The 15678-nt window shown below is 38.6% G+C and overlaps 1 protein-coding gene across 1 annotated transcript in view; it reads left to right on the top strand.

Moving 5' to 3' along the window:
- ALDH16A1 (aldehyde dehydrogenase 16 family member A1) overlaps positions 1-15678 on the top strand; it is a 55697-nt gene that overhangs the window by 28523 nt on the left and 11496 nt on the right. Inside the window, exons 13-15 of the mRNA XM_075190381.1 lie at positions 9112-9279; positions 11393-11597; positions 12009-12194. Coding sequence (XP_075046482.1) covers positions 9112-9279; positions 11393-11597; positions 12009-12194 — 559 coding nt within the window. The remainder of the gene's footprint in view (positions 1-9111; positions 9280-11392; positions 11598-12008; positions 12195-15678) is intronic.

Raw genomic sequence — 15678 nt, 5'->3', positions numbered from 1 at the left:
GAGTAGAGTAGTGCAAATATGTTTTCACGCTACTCTGTTCAAACTTGACATTGGCCAGATGACACTGTGTTGGGGCTGCATACACCTGGGGGTAAATGTATGAACCTCCGGGTTCTTCAACTCCGGCGAGTTCAGCGTCTTCAGCGCTTAAATTTAAAGCGGCGCTGCCTTGTAAAGGGAAACTTCCCTTTACAAGGCAGCGCCGCTTTAAATTTAAGCGCTGAAGACGCTGAACTCGCCGGAGTTGAAGAATCCGGAGGTTCATACATTTACCCCCTGGACTACTGAATATGAAGAATCTGGAAAGGTAAATACTAGATACACTCTGATCAAACATGTATTTTTAGCAAATTATTAACCCTAGGAAAAGTAAATGTTTGCAAAACAGACAATTCATCTTGCACATCTATACCCTAAACGTAAATACAGAAGTATTGTTATAATTTAAAGCAAATAAGTCTATGGTTATATTTCCCTTGTTGTGAGTGGGTAATGCTGAGGCTGTTGGTGCCAGCTTTGCAAGATTGCCTTTTCCTTCAAGGCCATCCTAGTGACATGCAGGAAGCACAGTGATGTGATCATTAGGGTTTCCTGCCTGCCGTTGCCATTAAAACCCCAGTCTTGTGTACATTTTTACACGTATAGGGCCTGAGTCACTAAGGAGAGCAAAGCAAAAGATAAAAAAAGAGTAACTTTGCACTTTGGCAAAACCATGTTGCATTGAAGTGGGAGGTAAATTTTAAATGTGGGGACAGATTTATAGTTTAGGTAGGGCATGTCCTAGATCAACTTTAAATTTCAGTGTAAAAATAAAGCTATCAAGTATTTGTGTGCTGCATGAAAAAAAGCCAGTGCAAAATAATAAACTAATTTGTACCTCTGTCACTGTAACATGGTTTATTCAGGATCAAATTTACTCCTTTTTTTTTTTTGTTTTGTTTTGTTTGCTCTCCTTAATGAGTCAGGCCCATAGTGTTAATTCAGATGTATGAAAATGGTACACGTCTTTCCCCAACCTCAAGCCAACAAGATTTTCACCTATTTGAGTGACACTGATTTGTTCAGGAGTTTTACACTTGCACAAAAATATATGAACTATTTATGTGGAAAACTCTTAATTCCATATGTGGTGGTAGTGTACCATTAAGTTAAAATTGTTAAAACTAAAATGTAAGTTCCTTTAACTGTATCAGATTTGAGTGTATTAGTCATGTTTGGTATCCCTGTTTTATGAACAACGATCTGATTAAATTTGTAGGTTTCCATTAATTTTGTGACAGTAACGAAGGGGAGATCATATAACTAAGGGAACGGTATTGGAAACAAATAGGAATATATATATATTATATATATATATACACACACACACACACACACACACTAATAAATATATATTTTGTTTCCTATACCGTCTGTCTTAATTATTATCGGTTTATATATTAAAACGCTTGTACAGAAAAAATGTAAGCATTCTGATCTGTCACTGACCCAATGGAGCTTATAATCTATATTCCCTACTAGACACACATGCACCAAGGTTAATTTTGACACATGCACTAAGGTTAATTTGGAATCAAATAACCTATCAGTATATCTTTGGAGTGTGGGAGGAAACTGGGGACCCCAGAGGAAACTCATGCTAACACGGGGAGAACATATAAAGTACACAGATAAGTCCTTGGTTTGAATCAAACCTATGACCCCAGAGTTGTGAGGCAGCAGTACAAGCTACTGTGCCACCATGGTAAAAAAAAATGTGTGATATTGTTAGGTAATTCATGGCAAGAAAGTGTCAGGAGAGAAGTTCAAATAACTGGATATTTTCAACATATTCGAAATAAATTCAAAGTAGTCGATGATTAAATACAGAGGAAAAACAGCTTGCAACTGATTAATGAGCACATAACAAAGTCTCTAGTAATGGTAGTCTCAAACAGCTGTAGTAATTAAAGATGGTCAGAGACACTTGCAGTCTGTAGTACTTAAACAGTGTAATAACAGTTCTGATAATAGACAATAGTACTCACAGATGCAATCCTGGTAATGAAGATTATCCAATGTTCCTGATCTCCTGAATGCGGCAAAAGTTCAAGCTCAAATGAGACGAGCCCAGAGCCCCTCTGTGCAGTATCATCAGCCAGAGTAATGTATAAAGATTTATTTATTTTTCCAAGCAGACAATTGTTTGATTTTGTCAGTTCTATGCTCAAGCTGCAGTACTCCTCAGAAGATTTTAAAGCAAGCGAGATGCCAAAAAGCAGACTAGGAGTGATGTTGCTGTTTTGCCAAGTTACAGAGCCAGAGTTGAGTTTAAATGGAAACTGGTATCTGAAGAATTTTTGAGATAAGACTGTTCAGGAGTCCAAAGTAAATTCTATCACTGACAAAGATTGCATAGAACAGCAGTAGGGTTTAAACTACAGAGGTCTTATCATGTAAGGAGAGAAACACACCTTACATTAACAAGACAGGTGTGCAATGAGTCATGCTCGCCACTGCTGAAGAAGTAAGGACAACATACACAGTCAGTGATTCATGCTATCAGAAAGTCATGATGTCTGTTAACTTGTAAATACTTTGAGAACTAAATGAGACACCATTTTAGAAGAAACATGTAAAGGTTGAGGTTAATTTAGGGGGGCATCTTAAAGTTACAGTGACATGGACTTTTGAAGTGATATTTTATACTATTTCTACCATTTGTATTTCCCAATGGGTCTTCAAACTCTCGACTGCTATGCATAAAATATCTCCCAATTGTCCAAGAAGTTCCAGTTGTCTAGCATGTAATGCAATCTTAACTGTCCAACATACTATATTTAACAGCCTCAGAAACCAGGATAATGGCTAACGGTAATAACATGCCCAATCTCTCTAATATGCACAGTAATATGGAAATAATCTGCCCAACAGTAATTGCACCCATTGAGTTTCTACACATCTTGTAATACCTCCTCTTAAGAATAACTTAGTTCGTGTAACGTAAAGTGATGTCTTTCAGTTCACCCAAAAGACTGAAAAAAAAGTGATTGAAAACATTTATAATGACGGTCCAATATCTGTCTATATGTAATTGTGGGTTAGTCAATAATATATACACCTACATGTCCATGAAATATTAGTTTTAGATTTTCCAGCAAATGATTGTAAACAAGATAATTAAAGTGTCCAGTGCTCAGTGATGATCAGCAAGTGAATAATAAAATGTTCTGTGTCTAAATCAAAGAAATCAGTTGTATACTGTAAATCAGCAATATCCCTATAATGCCACTGATTGATTAAATTAAGGATTTGGTTAGTGTCCATAAAGTTTAAAGCTTTCTCCCTGCATTCATGTCTTCCACCTAAAACCCCATAATGTGGTCTGATATACTACACGGCCGAAAGTATGTGGACACATCCATGTGTGCTTGTTGAAGATCTTATTCCAAAGCCATGGACATTAATATGGGGTTAGTAACCTGCTTCGCTGCTACTATAGCTTCAACTATTCTGGGAATGCTTTCCACTAGATTTTGGAATGTGACTTAAAGGATTTGCATCCATTCAGCCACAAGAGCAGTAGTGAGCTCGGACATTGATGTTGAGTGATTAGGCCTGGCTCGCAGTCTGCATTCTAATTCATCCCTAAGGTGTTTGATGGGGCTCTCTACAGTCATGGCCAAAAGTTTTGAGAATGACAAGTATTGGTTTTCACAAAGTTTGCTGCTTCAGTGTTTTTAGACCCTTTTTGTCAGATGTTGCTATGGTATACTGAAGTAAAATTACAAGCATTTCATAAGTGTCAGAGGTTTTTATTGACAATTACATTAAGTTTATGCAAAGAGTCAATATTTGCAGTGTTGACCCTTCTTTTTGAAGACCTCTGCAATTCGCCCTGGCATGCTGTCAACTTCCGGACTACATACTGACTGATGGCCGCCCATTCTTGCTTAATCAGTGCTTGGAGTTTGTTAGAATTTGTGGGTTTTTGTTTGTACACCCGCCTCTTGGAGATTGACCACAAGTTCTCAATGGAATTAAGGTCTGGGGAGTTTCCTGCCAAGGACCCAAAATTTTCGATGTTTTGATCCCAGAGCCACTTAGTTATCACTATCCATCATGCTGGAAAAGGCAATGTTTGTCACCAATCTGTTCTTGGATGGTTGGGAGAAATTGCTCTTGAAGGATCTTTTGGTACCATTCTTTATTCATGGCTGTGTTCTTAGGCAAAATTGTGAGTGAGCCCACTAACTTGGCTGAGAAATAACACAGATGAATGGTCTCAGGATGCTTTACTGTTGACATGACACAGGACTGTTGGTAGCGCTCGCCTTTCCTTCTCCGGACAAGTGTTTTTACAGGTGCCCCAAACAATCTGAAAGGGGATTCATCAGAGAAAATGACTTTACCCCAGTCCTCAGCAGTCAAATCTCCAGCCTTGTCCTCGTCAACACTCTCACCTGTGTTAACGAGAGAATCACTGACCTGATGTCAGCTGGTCATTTTGAGGCAGGGCTGAAATGCAGTGGAAATGTTTTTGGTATAAAGTTAATTGTCATGGCAAAGAGGGACTTTTGAAATTAATTGCAATTCTTCTGATCACTCTTCATGACATTCTGGAGTATAGGCAAATTGCCATCATAAAAACTGAGGCAGCAGACTTTGTGAAAAGTAATTTTTTGTGTCATTCTCAAAACTTTTGCCCATGACTGTATATCAACTTTTGAACCAATTTTTGATGGAACTCCCTTTTTTCACAGGGGGGCATTGTCATGCTGAAACAGGAAAGGGCCTTCCCCAAACTGTTGACACAATCTTGGAAACGCACAATTCCCTAGAATGTCATTGTATTCTGTAGCATTAAGAATTAAGCCAAACTGTGAAAACAGAATAAGACCATTATTCCTACTCCACCAGACTTTACAGTTGACCGTATGCATTCAGGAAGGAAGCATTCTCTTGGCATCCACCAACCCAGATTCGTCAATCAGACTGCCTGAAGAGGAAGCATGATTAGTCTATCCAGAGATTGCATTTCCACTGAAATGGTGCAATGGCGTGTGCTTTTCAACACTCCAGTCGGCTGTTGGCAATGCTCATGCTTATCTGAGACTTGTGTGCGGCTGCTCTACCATGAAAATGCAATCTATGAAGCTCCCGACAAAGAGTTCTTGTGCTGACGCTGTTTCCAGATGCAGTTTGGAACTCTGTACTGAGCGTCATGACTGAGAACAGACTGTTTTTAATGTGTTGCTTGCTTCAGCACTCGTTGATCCTGTTCTGTGAACTTGTGTGGTCAATACCATTTAAAGGGGTTTATCTACTTTTGAAAATTTTGAATCCGAATACTCCACAAAGATCTTCTCCTCTTTCCGCTGTGACCTTCGCTAACCTCAGATGAGTGGGCAGTAAATTTAAAGCTGGGTAAACACCTATGTAATCTTCAGATACAATTTCACCAAAGATTGAAAGTTCTGATGAGCTTTGCCGATTCATGTCTACCCAACTACACAGTTTACCTTCAGATCTGTGGTTTTCATCTCTCATAACCAGCTGATGAAAAGATTGTGACTCTGTACACTATAGATGCCTGCCTTCCACATTTGCTCGACATCGTTCCATTGTTAATAGCAATTTTTAGGAAATTTAAAAAAACAAATTTAAACTACAATGGAATTTGATACGATAAAACCCGATCGTGGGAGCGTACACTCTTGAAATATCTGACCAAACAGTCGTTTATCATGTTATCTGCGCGATAATTGTGCAAATGTGTACCCACATTGATTCAACATTACATAGAAACGAGTACATGTCAGAGTGGCATAGACGACTGGTAGAAGATCATCATCATCATTTATTTATTTATGGAACATCACTAATGCTGCAGCCCTGTACAGAGAACTCATTCACATCAGTCCCTGCCCCATTGGAGCTTACAGTCTAAATTCCCTAACACACATGCAGACTAGGGTAAATTTTGATAGTAATCAACCTACTATTATGTTTTTGGATTGTGGGAGGAAACCCCACGCAAATACGGGTGGAACATACAAACTCCACACAGATAAAGCCATGGTCTGGAATCGAACTCATGACCCCAGTGCTGTGAGGCAGAAGTGCTAACCATTAAGCCACCGTGTTGCCCAAAATATTCATTCTGCTGGGGCTGAAGGTGTGTGGTTAATGTAGTACCTGGTTGGATGGCTGTAGCTCCTGTCCAATCAGGCTTTGCAGTCACTTCTACCTCCCAACTTAGCAGACTCTATAGACTGCTCATTTCTGCAAGTAGTGACCAATCTCTTCATGCTGGCAAAAGTAACGGCACAGCTAGGTTTAGGTATCAAAGAGCTAAATGGGGTGACTGACTAAAGAAGCAGGATGTTCCATCAACAATAATTTGAACCACACTTTTTTCTGCCATAGTTTGATTCATCATAAAAGTGATACATTTTTTCCTTCTCAGAAAGTTGTCTCAATGTACGACTGACTGTAAATGAGAAAGTTATAACCTTTTATCATATCATATATATATTCTTAAAATAACAAAATGGTAATTGTTTTAATGTACATATTAATACAGACGGCTGTCTTGTTTAATGTGCCCACACAGTCCCTGGTTTGTGGGCTTAGTGTGTCAGAGTGGAAAATGGTTAATCTTTCATTCAGCCAACCTTTCATACAGATCTGTCCGTTTTACCTTTCACTATGAGTTATTTTTGACAAATGACTACCTACATTGGTAGATTATATTTAGTATATGACAAATAACTATAGTTTACCTTCAACCTCTGCAGTCCATCCAACACTCACTCCTGTGTCAGTTTGTTTTTAAAGGGGAACAATCATTAGAGCTTAAAAATTCAATCACTTGTGGAATGGCTTTGACATATTTAATTTAATACAAATTAATTAGAAAGAAAGTAAACTTTTTTTATATTCTAAAACACTGTGCCCATCCCTCTTACTTTTCCTTATGTCGGTACTAAGGAGGTATTCGATATTTCGGAAATGTTTTTTTAGTTGTCAAACCTATCAAGTAGTGGGTTGATTTTTTTTTATAAATCTGTAGACGTACATTGAAAGGACAACAACACAAGCACTATATTAATGTTTGTGGCATATGGAAATGCAGATGTCCAACTAGAAAGTGGCAAAAAGTTCCATATTGCTTTCCTTTTCATGGTGCAATTTTTTTATATTTAACCAGTACTATAGCTATAGATGCAAGGTAAAAGTCAGCTTAGTGCAAATAGAAGTTATGAAAGGTAGAACTGGATGGTCCTATATTTTTCAACTTACTATTTAGCTAACTATAACAATAATAAATCAGTGTTTGCACATACTGATCTAATAGTATTTCACAGTCCACATGAGTTATTTCACAGGTTTGGCATCTGTAATCCAGATCGAGCAGCGAGAGGTTAACAGATGGCTTCACAAAACCGAAAGAAAAACAAATCATTGCTGATTTTCTTATATGCACAGACATGATTCCAACATTGTCCTTGCAGTTTATATGAGTAGCTCTGCTAAACACAGTTTAACGAGAAGGGGAATGCCTGGGTCATTGTGCTCCAAATTATGGAAAATTCCCTTATCCTGTAAACCCTAAGTACCAAGCATTTTGGATAATAGATCACATGCCTGCATTATCGAGATAAGGTGTTTTTGCCAATGCTGGACGTGCACATGATCATCCAATCACAAGTCTCTCGAGCAGAGGTTATGCATTCACATAGACTGACGCACATAGCCGGCAAACGCACTCAAGAGGGAATGAGGTTCTTGGACAAAGTTATTTGCAGAAAGAGAGCTTCATTTAACAAGTTGTCTACTCATTTTTGACTCTTATCCCATATTGTTAATAAGATAATTTTTAAATTGTGTTTTGTTTTTGTTTTTTTTTGCTGCTATATAGTTGAAGAAAATGTAGATAAACATAGAATTTAAACATATCGCCATCTCTGCGGCACTAAAGATTGCCTTGTCTCTCTTCTACCCTGCTCTTTATCTTGTCTTCTTGTTGGGCTAGTTATAAACTGGGGGAGCAGGGAGGGTATATTGAAGAATAATTGTGTGATGTGCCTCCGAGGGGTGAAAAGTAACCCGTCGCCCCTCCTTTTAATGTCTCGTAGAAATTGACAATAAATAACAGTAAATACCTTATTCTTCCATTTTTCGTTTCTAAAAGGTTAATTGAACCAACATTTTATATTGGCCATTAAAATATATATATTTTAACAAGTTAACCCGTGCATGATACTCATGCATTCTAGTCAAATCAAGCTACTTAAGGCGTTAAAAAGGTTCTTGTCATGCATTTGGGCCATAGCCCAGGCCTCAACCACCAACCACTCCCCACTGTCACCCCCGGCAACCACCAACCACTCCCAACTGTTGACTTCTCCTTCAAGAAATATATATATATATTTTTTTAAAATCTTTATAAACACTTTTAACAATTAACAAATTAAATTAACAAATTAAAAACATCTTCGTATACCAAATTTCAGCGCTTTCTGAATTTTTTTTTACACACACACTAAGAATTTAGTAGGTCAGTGTATAACTCTGCCCAGCAGGTGGCGCTGCAGCTCGGTTTTATTTTTTCCACAGACAGACAGACTAACACACGCCACTAGACATTTATATATTGGATACATTTTTTTTATACGTATGCATCATTAATGCCAAGGTAGCTTTTTTTTCTATGGTAAACAGTAGTTTCTCTATACTCTCTTCATAATGTAAGCCAGCCATCATAATAATGAGGGTTGCCTGTATCGGAACCCTCTTGAGTTCTCCTATGTCCTTCTTACAGTGAGGTGAATAAACTTGTACCGCATACTCCAGATTTGGTGTGACAAGTCACCTGTGCAGATGCTGACTTGTTTGTTGCTACTCGGCTTATTTTTTTGTTAGTATTCTTAAGTTATTTTCCATCTTTGTGTTTCCTAACTGTATTCTTTTAAATGAGCAAACTAGCAATGTTATTGCCATGTCCACACTTTCTCAACAAACTATTCCTGTTCATCTAGTGGTCAATGAAATAAGCTAAACTATGTCTTGCAGGAAACTATGGTTCTATAAATATTTATTAATATTTGTCTTCATGGTTCTTTTCAGTGTTGACAGGACCTACAAACTGTATTATGCAGGGGCCCAAAAACGTCCAGATGGCATGTACTCTCGCCCTGTCTGTGGATCTGATGGAACCGTCGTAGCATATGTCGCGGACAGCAACAGAAAGGATGTGCGCAATGCAGTAGAAGCCGCTCACAAGGCGGCTCCTGGGTAAGCATTGTGTGTGGTTTATGTTTCCGCAACTGTTAATCATGCAGAGAAGCAAAAGGGTGATTTAAATCTGGTATTTTGTTTCATTCCAAAAATGCTGTCACTTGGATGTAGCACTAGTGTTTACTGTATTGTAGCTAGCAGAGTTACTGCACCTCTGAACTGACCATCTCCTCTGCTCATTTAAACGTCATACACATGTAGAAATGTAATTTCCCTTGCCCTTAAGACAATTATAGAGTTAACCGTTACTGGAAATGTCTTTAAACCTTTAACCAGTATGTGGTAATGTTCCATATACAGTGGAACAAGCAATAATGTGACTGCCAATTATATTATGAATACAGATATCAAATGTATCTATGGCCTGTATGTAAACAGATCATCATCTTCATCTTTTTATATAGCGCCACCAATTCTGCAGCGCTGTACAGAGAATATTTGTCACTCATTTCAGTCCCTGCCCCCTTAAAGTCCCTAACGCTAAAAACTAATGACGAGACTGAGGCATGAGCCATTATCCTGAGGCACATGTTCCTAGAAAATTGATGAGCTGATTTCTTATTGGTTCAGGCCAAAAGAAAAAAGCGATAACTCCCTTTGCACCCCTAGTGAAGAGTAAAAGAGTGGTGGTTATTCTAATGCGATGCACTAGGGAATTACATCAAATCGTAATAATGTTTATTGGTATCCACTAAAAGCAATTAATTGTGAGAATATTGGATATTTAAAAAAAGTAGAAAAAGTGTATAGAGTGAAAGAAAGTGCGTACAATACATATAACTGTAATATATAACCTGTTATTGTATATTATTATTAGTAATTGATTTCTATTATTATCTACACCTCCTATTTTTATCATTTAAATGACTAGTTCTTTTAAGATTGTCTATCAGATTTACCAATAAGTATAATTATATGCGCAGACTTTCAATTAATGTTAATATAAAAAATTATTTTAGATTAGTAGGCTAATACCATCATGGAATTTACATTTTTATGGTAAATTGAGTTAAAAAAAAATGTCTAATTCTTTTGCGGTTATGCTAAGGGAATGTAGTCTGCAAAGTAGTTGCTTATTTAAAGGCTTGAGTATATTGCATTATGTTATGACAATTGTGTTGAAAGATGATTATATCTATATATTAAGCAACAAATTCTACTCAGTCTGGTTTGTAGTGAATTGACCTCAGTACAGAGTCCTGATGTAGTTTACACTGGGGCCAGATTTATATGATTACTCCTTCACTTGCATTTATTTATCAGTCACCTGTCCATTAGTCTATTGACACTTATTAACAGTATTGTCCCTTCAGAGAGAGATTTCTTATTATAGACTTCAGATTCATGTACTGCCTGTATATTACTGCAATCTGAATAAGTTGCAAAATCTTAAAAGGCTATAAATATTCAGGAAATGCTGACTAGTTGTACCCACCTCCCTTTTGCTGGAAGCATTTTAACCGGTGACAGGAGCCAATTCAATTTGGCTACGTTATTCTAGTAATATCGTGGCCTGTGTGGGGCGGCAGTAGTCCGCGGTGTTGCTTTTGGGGCGGTAATTATAACGCAGATTTTTACTAGCCGCCCTCAGGGCCACAAGCAAAAATCTTTGCTACAATTACCGTTAATACAGTAATACTATAAACGCCACGTTATTCCGTGAATAACATGGTCGAATAGAATCCGTCCCATATATAGTTACTTTTCGACTCTAGTATGTTGTATAACGTTATGGCAATTGTCTGTAAAAAATAATTCTGTTGATATAATGAGCAACAGTTTATGCTCTGTCTAGTTTACAATGAATTAATCGCAGTGCAGAATCTGTGTAATTCGCACTGATATCAGCTTTACCTGCTTGTTCCCTCATTTAAATTTAGTAGCCAATCGCTTTTAAATATCAGACCCTGAAATACAGCCATGTATATGCTCAATGAAAATCAAATCTATCCGTGATCTTCTAATATATTGTGCAAATTCGCAACGTTTTTTGCCTTTTATAAAAGCCTTTGGTGAAACGCGCGTCAGTCTGTATATGAGTATGTTTTTTTTGTTTTTTTTTGAAAACCGTATTTTACATGTATTGATTTTGTGTCTTTAATATTGGCAGATGGGGCAAGAGGGCAGCACATAATAGAGCACAAATTGTGTACTACATGGCAGAGAACCTCGAGCTGAGGAGAGATGAAGTGGCCCAAAGGTTGAACACTATGACTGGGCAGTCCAAAGAGAAGTGCCTGCAAGAAGTGGACCTCAGCATACAACGCCTCTTCTATTGGGGAGCGTACTGTGACAAATTTGGCGGCAATGTACAGGTAAGCTGTTTGTTCTGCCATGCGCTACATATTTAACTGTCTGCGCTTTTATTTTATTTTTGTGAGTTTTTTAGAATAAAATGAAGAGAAGTTTTTAGTTTTTTTTTTTTTTTTTTTTTTTTTAAAGCGTCTAAAGAGCATATCTGGAGCAGAAAGGGGTTCAAATATGCAATATCCACCTGGACGTTGCCTAGAGAGTTTAGAAGCTGTGAGCATGTAAGATAATGTTCATGAACCAGCTGCAACGTAGTTGGCATCATAGAAGATCGCATTTCTAGAACATTGACCCTTGTTATAGATCCATTGCTGAAACAAGGCCCCAGATATTGCTCTGGAACTTAGTTTTCCACTGGAATTTTCACCAGCAGCTTATATTGTAAATAACTGGTTTTATTGTTTGTGTCTTTAAAGGAAACTTTGCTTTATGGAGCCACTGTGCTAATTCGAGAACCAGTTGGTGTAGTGGGAATCGCTTGTCCAGATGAAAACCCTCTCTTAAGCTTCGTCAGCCTTTTTGCTCCAGCAATTGTGCGTGGAAACGTTGTGGTAATGATTCCAAGTGAAAAGTTCCCTCTGCCAGCCCTGGACTTTTACCAGGTAAGATGCAATGTTTTTGTTGAAGTGAACAATATGAGGCGCAAAGATAGTGTGCATATTGGTTAAGTTGTGAATTCCCATCAGTCACACAAATGTGACTTGTACCTTGGTTTGTATGACCTCATTCAGATGTCTAAATACAGTTTAGCGCTAGCCTTAGAATGCAGGTTTTGCTAAGACAGGGTCGTCTAGATGGCCCTTGTTATTGTACAAAATATCCTACCAGGCTGCAATGAACGTGTTCATGAAGTTTAAAGAATTACATAAGAAGCTTGGAAACGTCATTGTTTGCGAGATCCCCATTTTCGTGGACTATTAATGTCTATTGAAATCAAACCGTGGTGGGACAATACTATGGTGTCTATTGCTGTGTCTCAGAGCTTATGTAACAACAAGGAAGATTCCAAAAGGTAATTGATGCCGACAATGTGCCATGTGCAGCTGATAAGCAGGTATATTCATGATGCTAATAAATAACCACCAATAAGGCGCTCTACAGTCCTAAATGCAGCCAAAATCCTATTAACAGGGTATATGTCTGATAAAAACAGAATAACAATAGAATATAGGACAATCAGCGCATATAGATTCTCATAGAATGCAAACAGTATATAAATGATATTATGGATAGTTCACAATTTCATTTCATAAAAGGGGAGTAGCTGTGTCCGTGATGTAGATATTATCTTTCCAAATCGTTACCATCTTCCCATCACCTTCCGTGGAGAATAGTGAAACAATGGGTTCCTACCAGAAATCCTGATCATATAGGCGCGTAGAGTAACGAACAACCTCCTCTCGATATCGAGACTCTCGGAATTGTTTCCACTCTGATGTTTTCTTCTCCAATAATGGTACTCCCGTCTTATAGCGTCCGTTGAACACCGCTTGATGTGTAGCTATTAGGTAAACAGATGGGAGTAAAAAAGAGTTCAAAGGTACGGAACCAATCCAATATAGTGATCGTTTTCAGCAAAAAGTTAGTAGAATATTCTAATCCTCCATGGCAGTCTCGAATCCCGTAGGACAGTGGAGACCTCAGTGGTAAGTAACCTAAATAATTCAGCAACCTGCCTGATGTGTCGAGACGTATTTGATTGCTATGTTGGACGCTCACCCTCTGTCCATCTTGGTGGAGGTGACTATATTGAAGTCCCCACCTACAATCATATTAGAGTCTAAAAAATGGGTAGCGTTTATATATAATAGTTTTTTTTACAAAAAAAAAAAAAAAAAGCTTTATTGTAAAGGTTGGGTGCATGTACATTACATGATGTGAGCCTAACTGCATCAAGGGTAACATCTATGATTACATATCATTCTATCAGTATTTCTGTTCTAAGAACGTACCGTAGATTGGATATCTTTTTTGATCGAAGTGGAGGAAGGAAAGATGTGAAAGAACGAGAAGTGGAAGACAATGGGAGAGAAAGTGTGGTACAATACGACAGTGGGTTGTGGAGGCAGATGGGAGACAAAGGAGGGGGGGGAACAGATGGGATGTGGGCAAGGGAGACATGCACCCAAAGGGGGAGAGAGAAAGGGACAGGTACCCATAATATGGAGGCAGAGACACATCATCATTTATAATCAACATTTATTTATATAGCGTCAGCAGATTTCGTAGCGCTTTACAATTGGGAACAAACAGTAATAAAACAATACTGGGCAATACATACAGACATAGAAGTTAGAGGGCCCTGCTCACAATCTTACAATATATGGGACAACGGGAGTTTGATACACAATGGTAAGTGCTACATCATATTGCATATTTTTCAGCTAGAATGCAAAGATAAAAAGTATTTAGTCGGCTGTATGCTCGGTCACTCAACTATGTTGGTCTGAGGGTTGTTGTCTTGTGTTGGCTGTGTAGAGGGTGTAAATAGGGTAACCTAGGGAGATTAAGATGCTGGTTGAGGAATATCATAAGCTTGCCTGAAGAGTTGGGTAATACATACAGTTTAGTTTTCCAAGAGAAGTGGTGTAGATAGAGAATAGCAGAATACCTAGGACTGAGCCTTGTGGTACTCAAACTGATAAAGGAAGCAAAGTGGAGGTTGTTCCAGAGAAATTAACACTGACAGAGCGATTGGATAGGTAGGATGAGAACCAGGATAGGACAGTGTCTTGAAGACCTCAGGATTGTAGCGTCTGTATGAGTAGAGAGTGGTCAACAGTGTCAAATACAGCAGAGAGATCCATGAAAATTAGAGGAGAGTAATCACCTTTAGTTTTGGCTGGGATCAGATCATTGACAACCTTGGTCAGCGCAGTCTCTGTGGAGTGTTGAAAGTGAAAGCCTGATTGAAGAGGATCCAAGAGGTTGTTTGCAGAAAGGAAACATGAGAGGCGAATGTGTTTGGAGGGGCATGGGAGCTGACAGATGAGGCTGTAATTTCAGAGAGAGTTTGGGTCAGAATTTTGTTTTTTTCAGAATAGGAGTAATCACTGCGTGCTTGAATAGTGATTGAAAGATACCAGTAGAGAGAGATCACAGATTTTAGTTAGTAGGTCCATGTCTCGTGAGCTCATTCCACATCTAATTTGTGAGGGTATGGGATCAAGAGGACAGGAGGTAGAGTTGGAAGGTGAGAAGAGAGTAGAAAGTTCCTCTTCATTTGTGGGATCAAATGAAGAGAGTATGTCAGAGGATGCTGGGAAGGAATTGAGCTGATTGCTAGTTAAGGGAGATGATACCATTTCAAGTTGGATCTTATCAATCTTGTTCTTGAAATAGGAAGCAAGATCCTGGGCACTGATGGTAGTCGGAGGGTCTGGGGTGGGGATGATTGAGAAGAGATTTAAATGTGTTAAAAAGGCGTTTGGGGTTAAAAGCCTGAGCATAGAGATTGGAAGTATGTTTGTTTAGCAGTGTCCAGAGCATTTTGATAGGAATGGTAGATAGCAGTGTTAAGGAAATTTGAAAGTGAGCATAGTCTAGAAAAAACAAGATCAAGACAGTGGTCATCCCTTTATGAGTAGCGTATTCGGTCCACTGGGAGAGGTCAAATGAGGAGGTTAGAGAGCAGTTTTGAAGCGGCATTGGAACGTGGTTTAGCAATAGGGATGTTGAAGTCGCCCATGATGATGGTGGGGATGTCAGAAGATAAGAAGTGAGGGAGCCATGTAGAGAAATGTTCAAGAAATTGTTGATGTGTTCCCAGTCGGTTATATATCACAGCAATACGCATAGAGAATGGGTTAAAAATCCTAACAGCATGTACTTCAAAAGATGTGAAGTAGTCCAACCCCACCTCCTTGTCTGCCTCCAGGTTTGGGAGTGTGGGGGAAATGGAGACCGCCATGTGAAAGGGCTGCAGGTGAGCCAGTGTCTGATTGCGTGAGCTATGTTTCTGTTATTGCAAGAAGGTTGAGGTTGTATGGAGGCAAGTTTGTTACAAACAGAGCGTGCATTCCAAAGGGCACATTTAAAAGACTTTGGAAGAGAGGGGAGACAGGTGATTCGTTTGAGGTTTGCTGG

The sequence above is a fragment of the Mixophyes fleayi genome, chromosome 11 (assembly GCF_038048845.1).
Source record: "Mixophyes fleayi isolate aMixFle1 chromosome 11, aMixFle1.hap1, whole genome shotgun sequence".
Classification (NCBI taxonomy): Eukaryota; Metazoa; Chordata; class Amphibia; order Anura; family Limnodynastidae; genus Mixophyes; species Mixophyes fleayi.
Note: the sequence above shows the minus strand (reverse complement) of the source record. Positions and strands in the feature narration are given on the sequence as shown.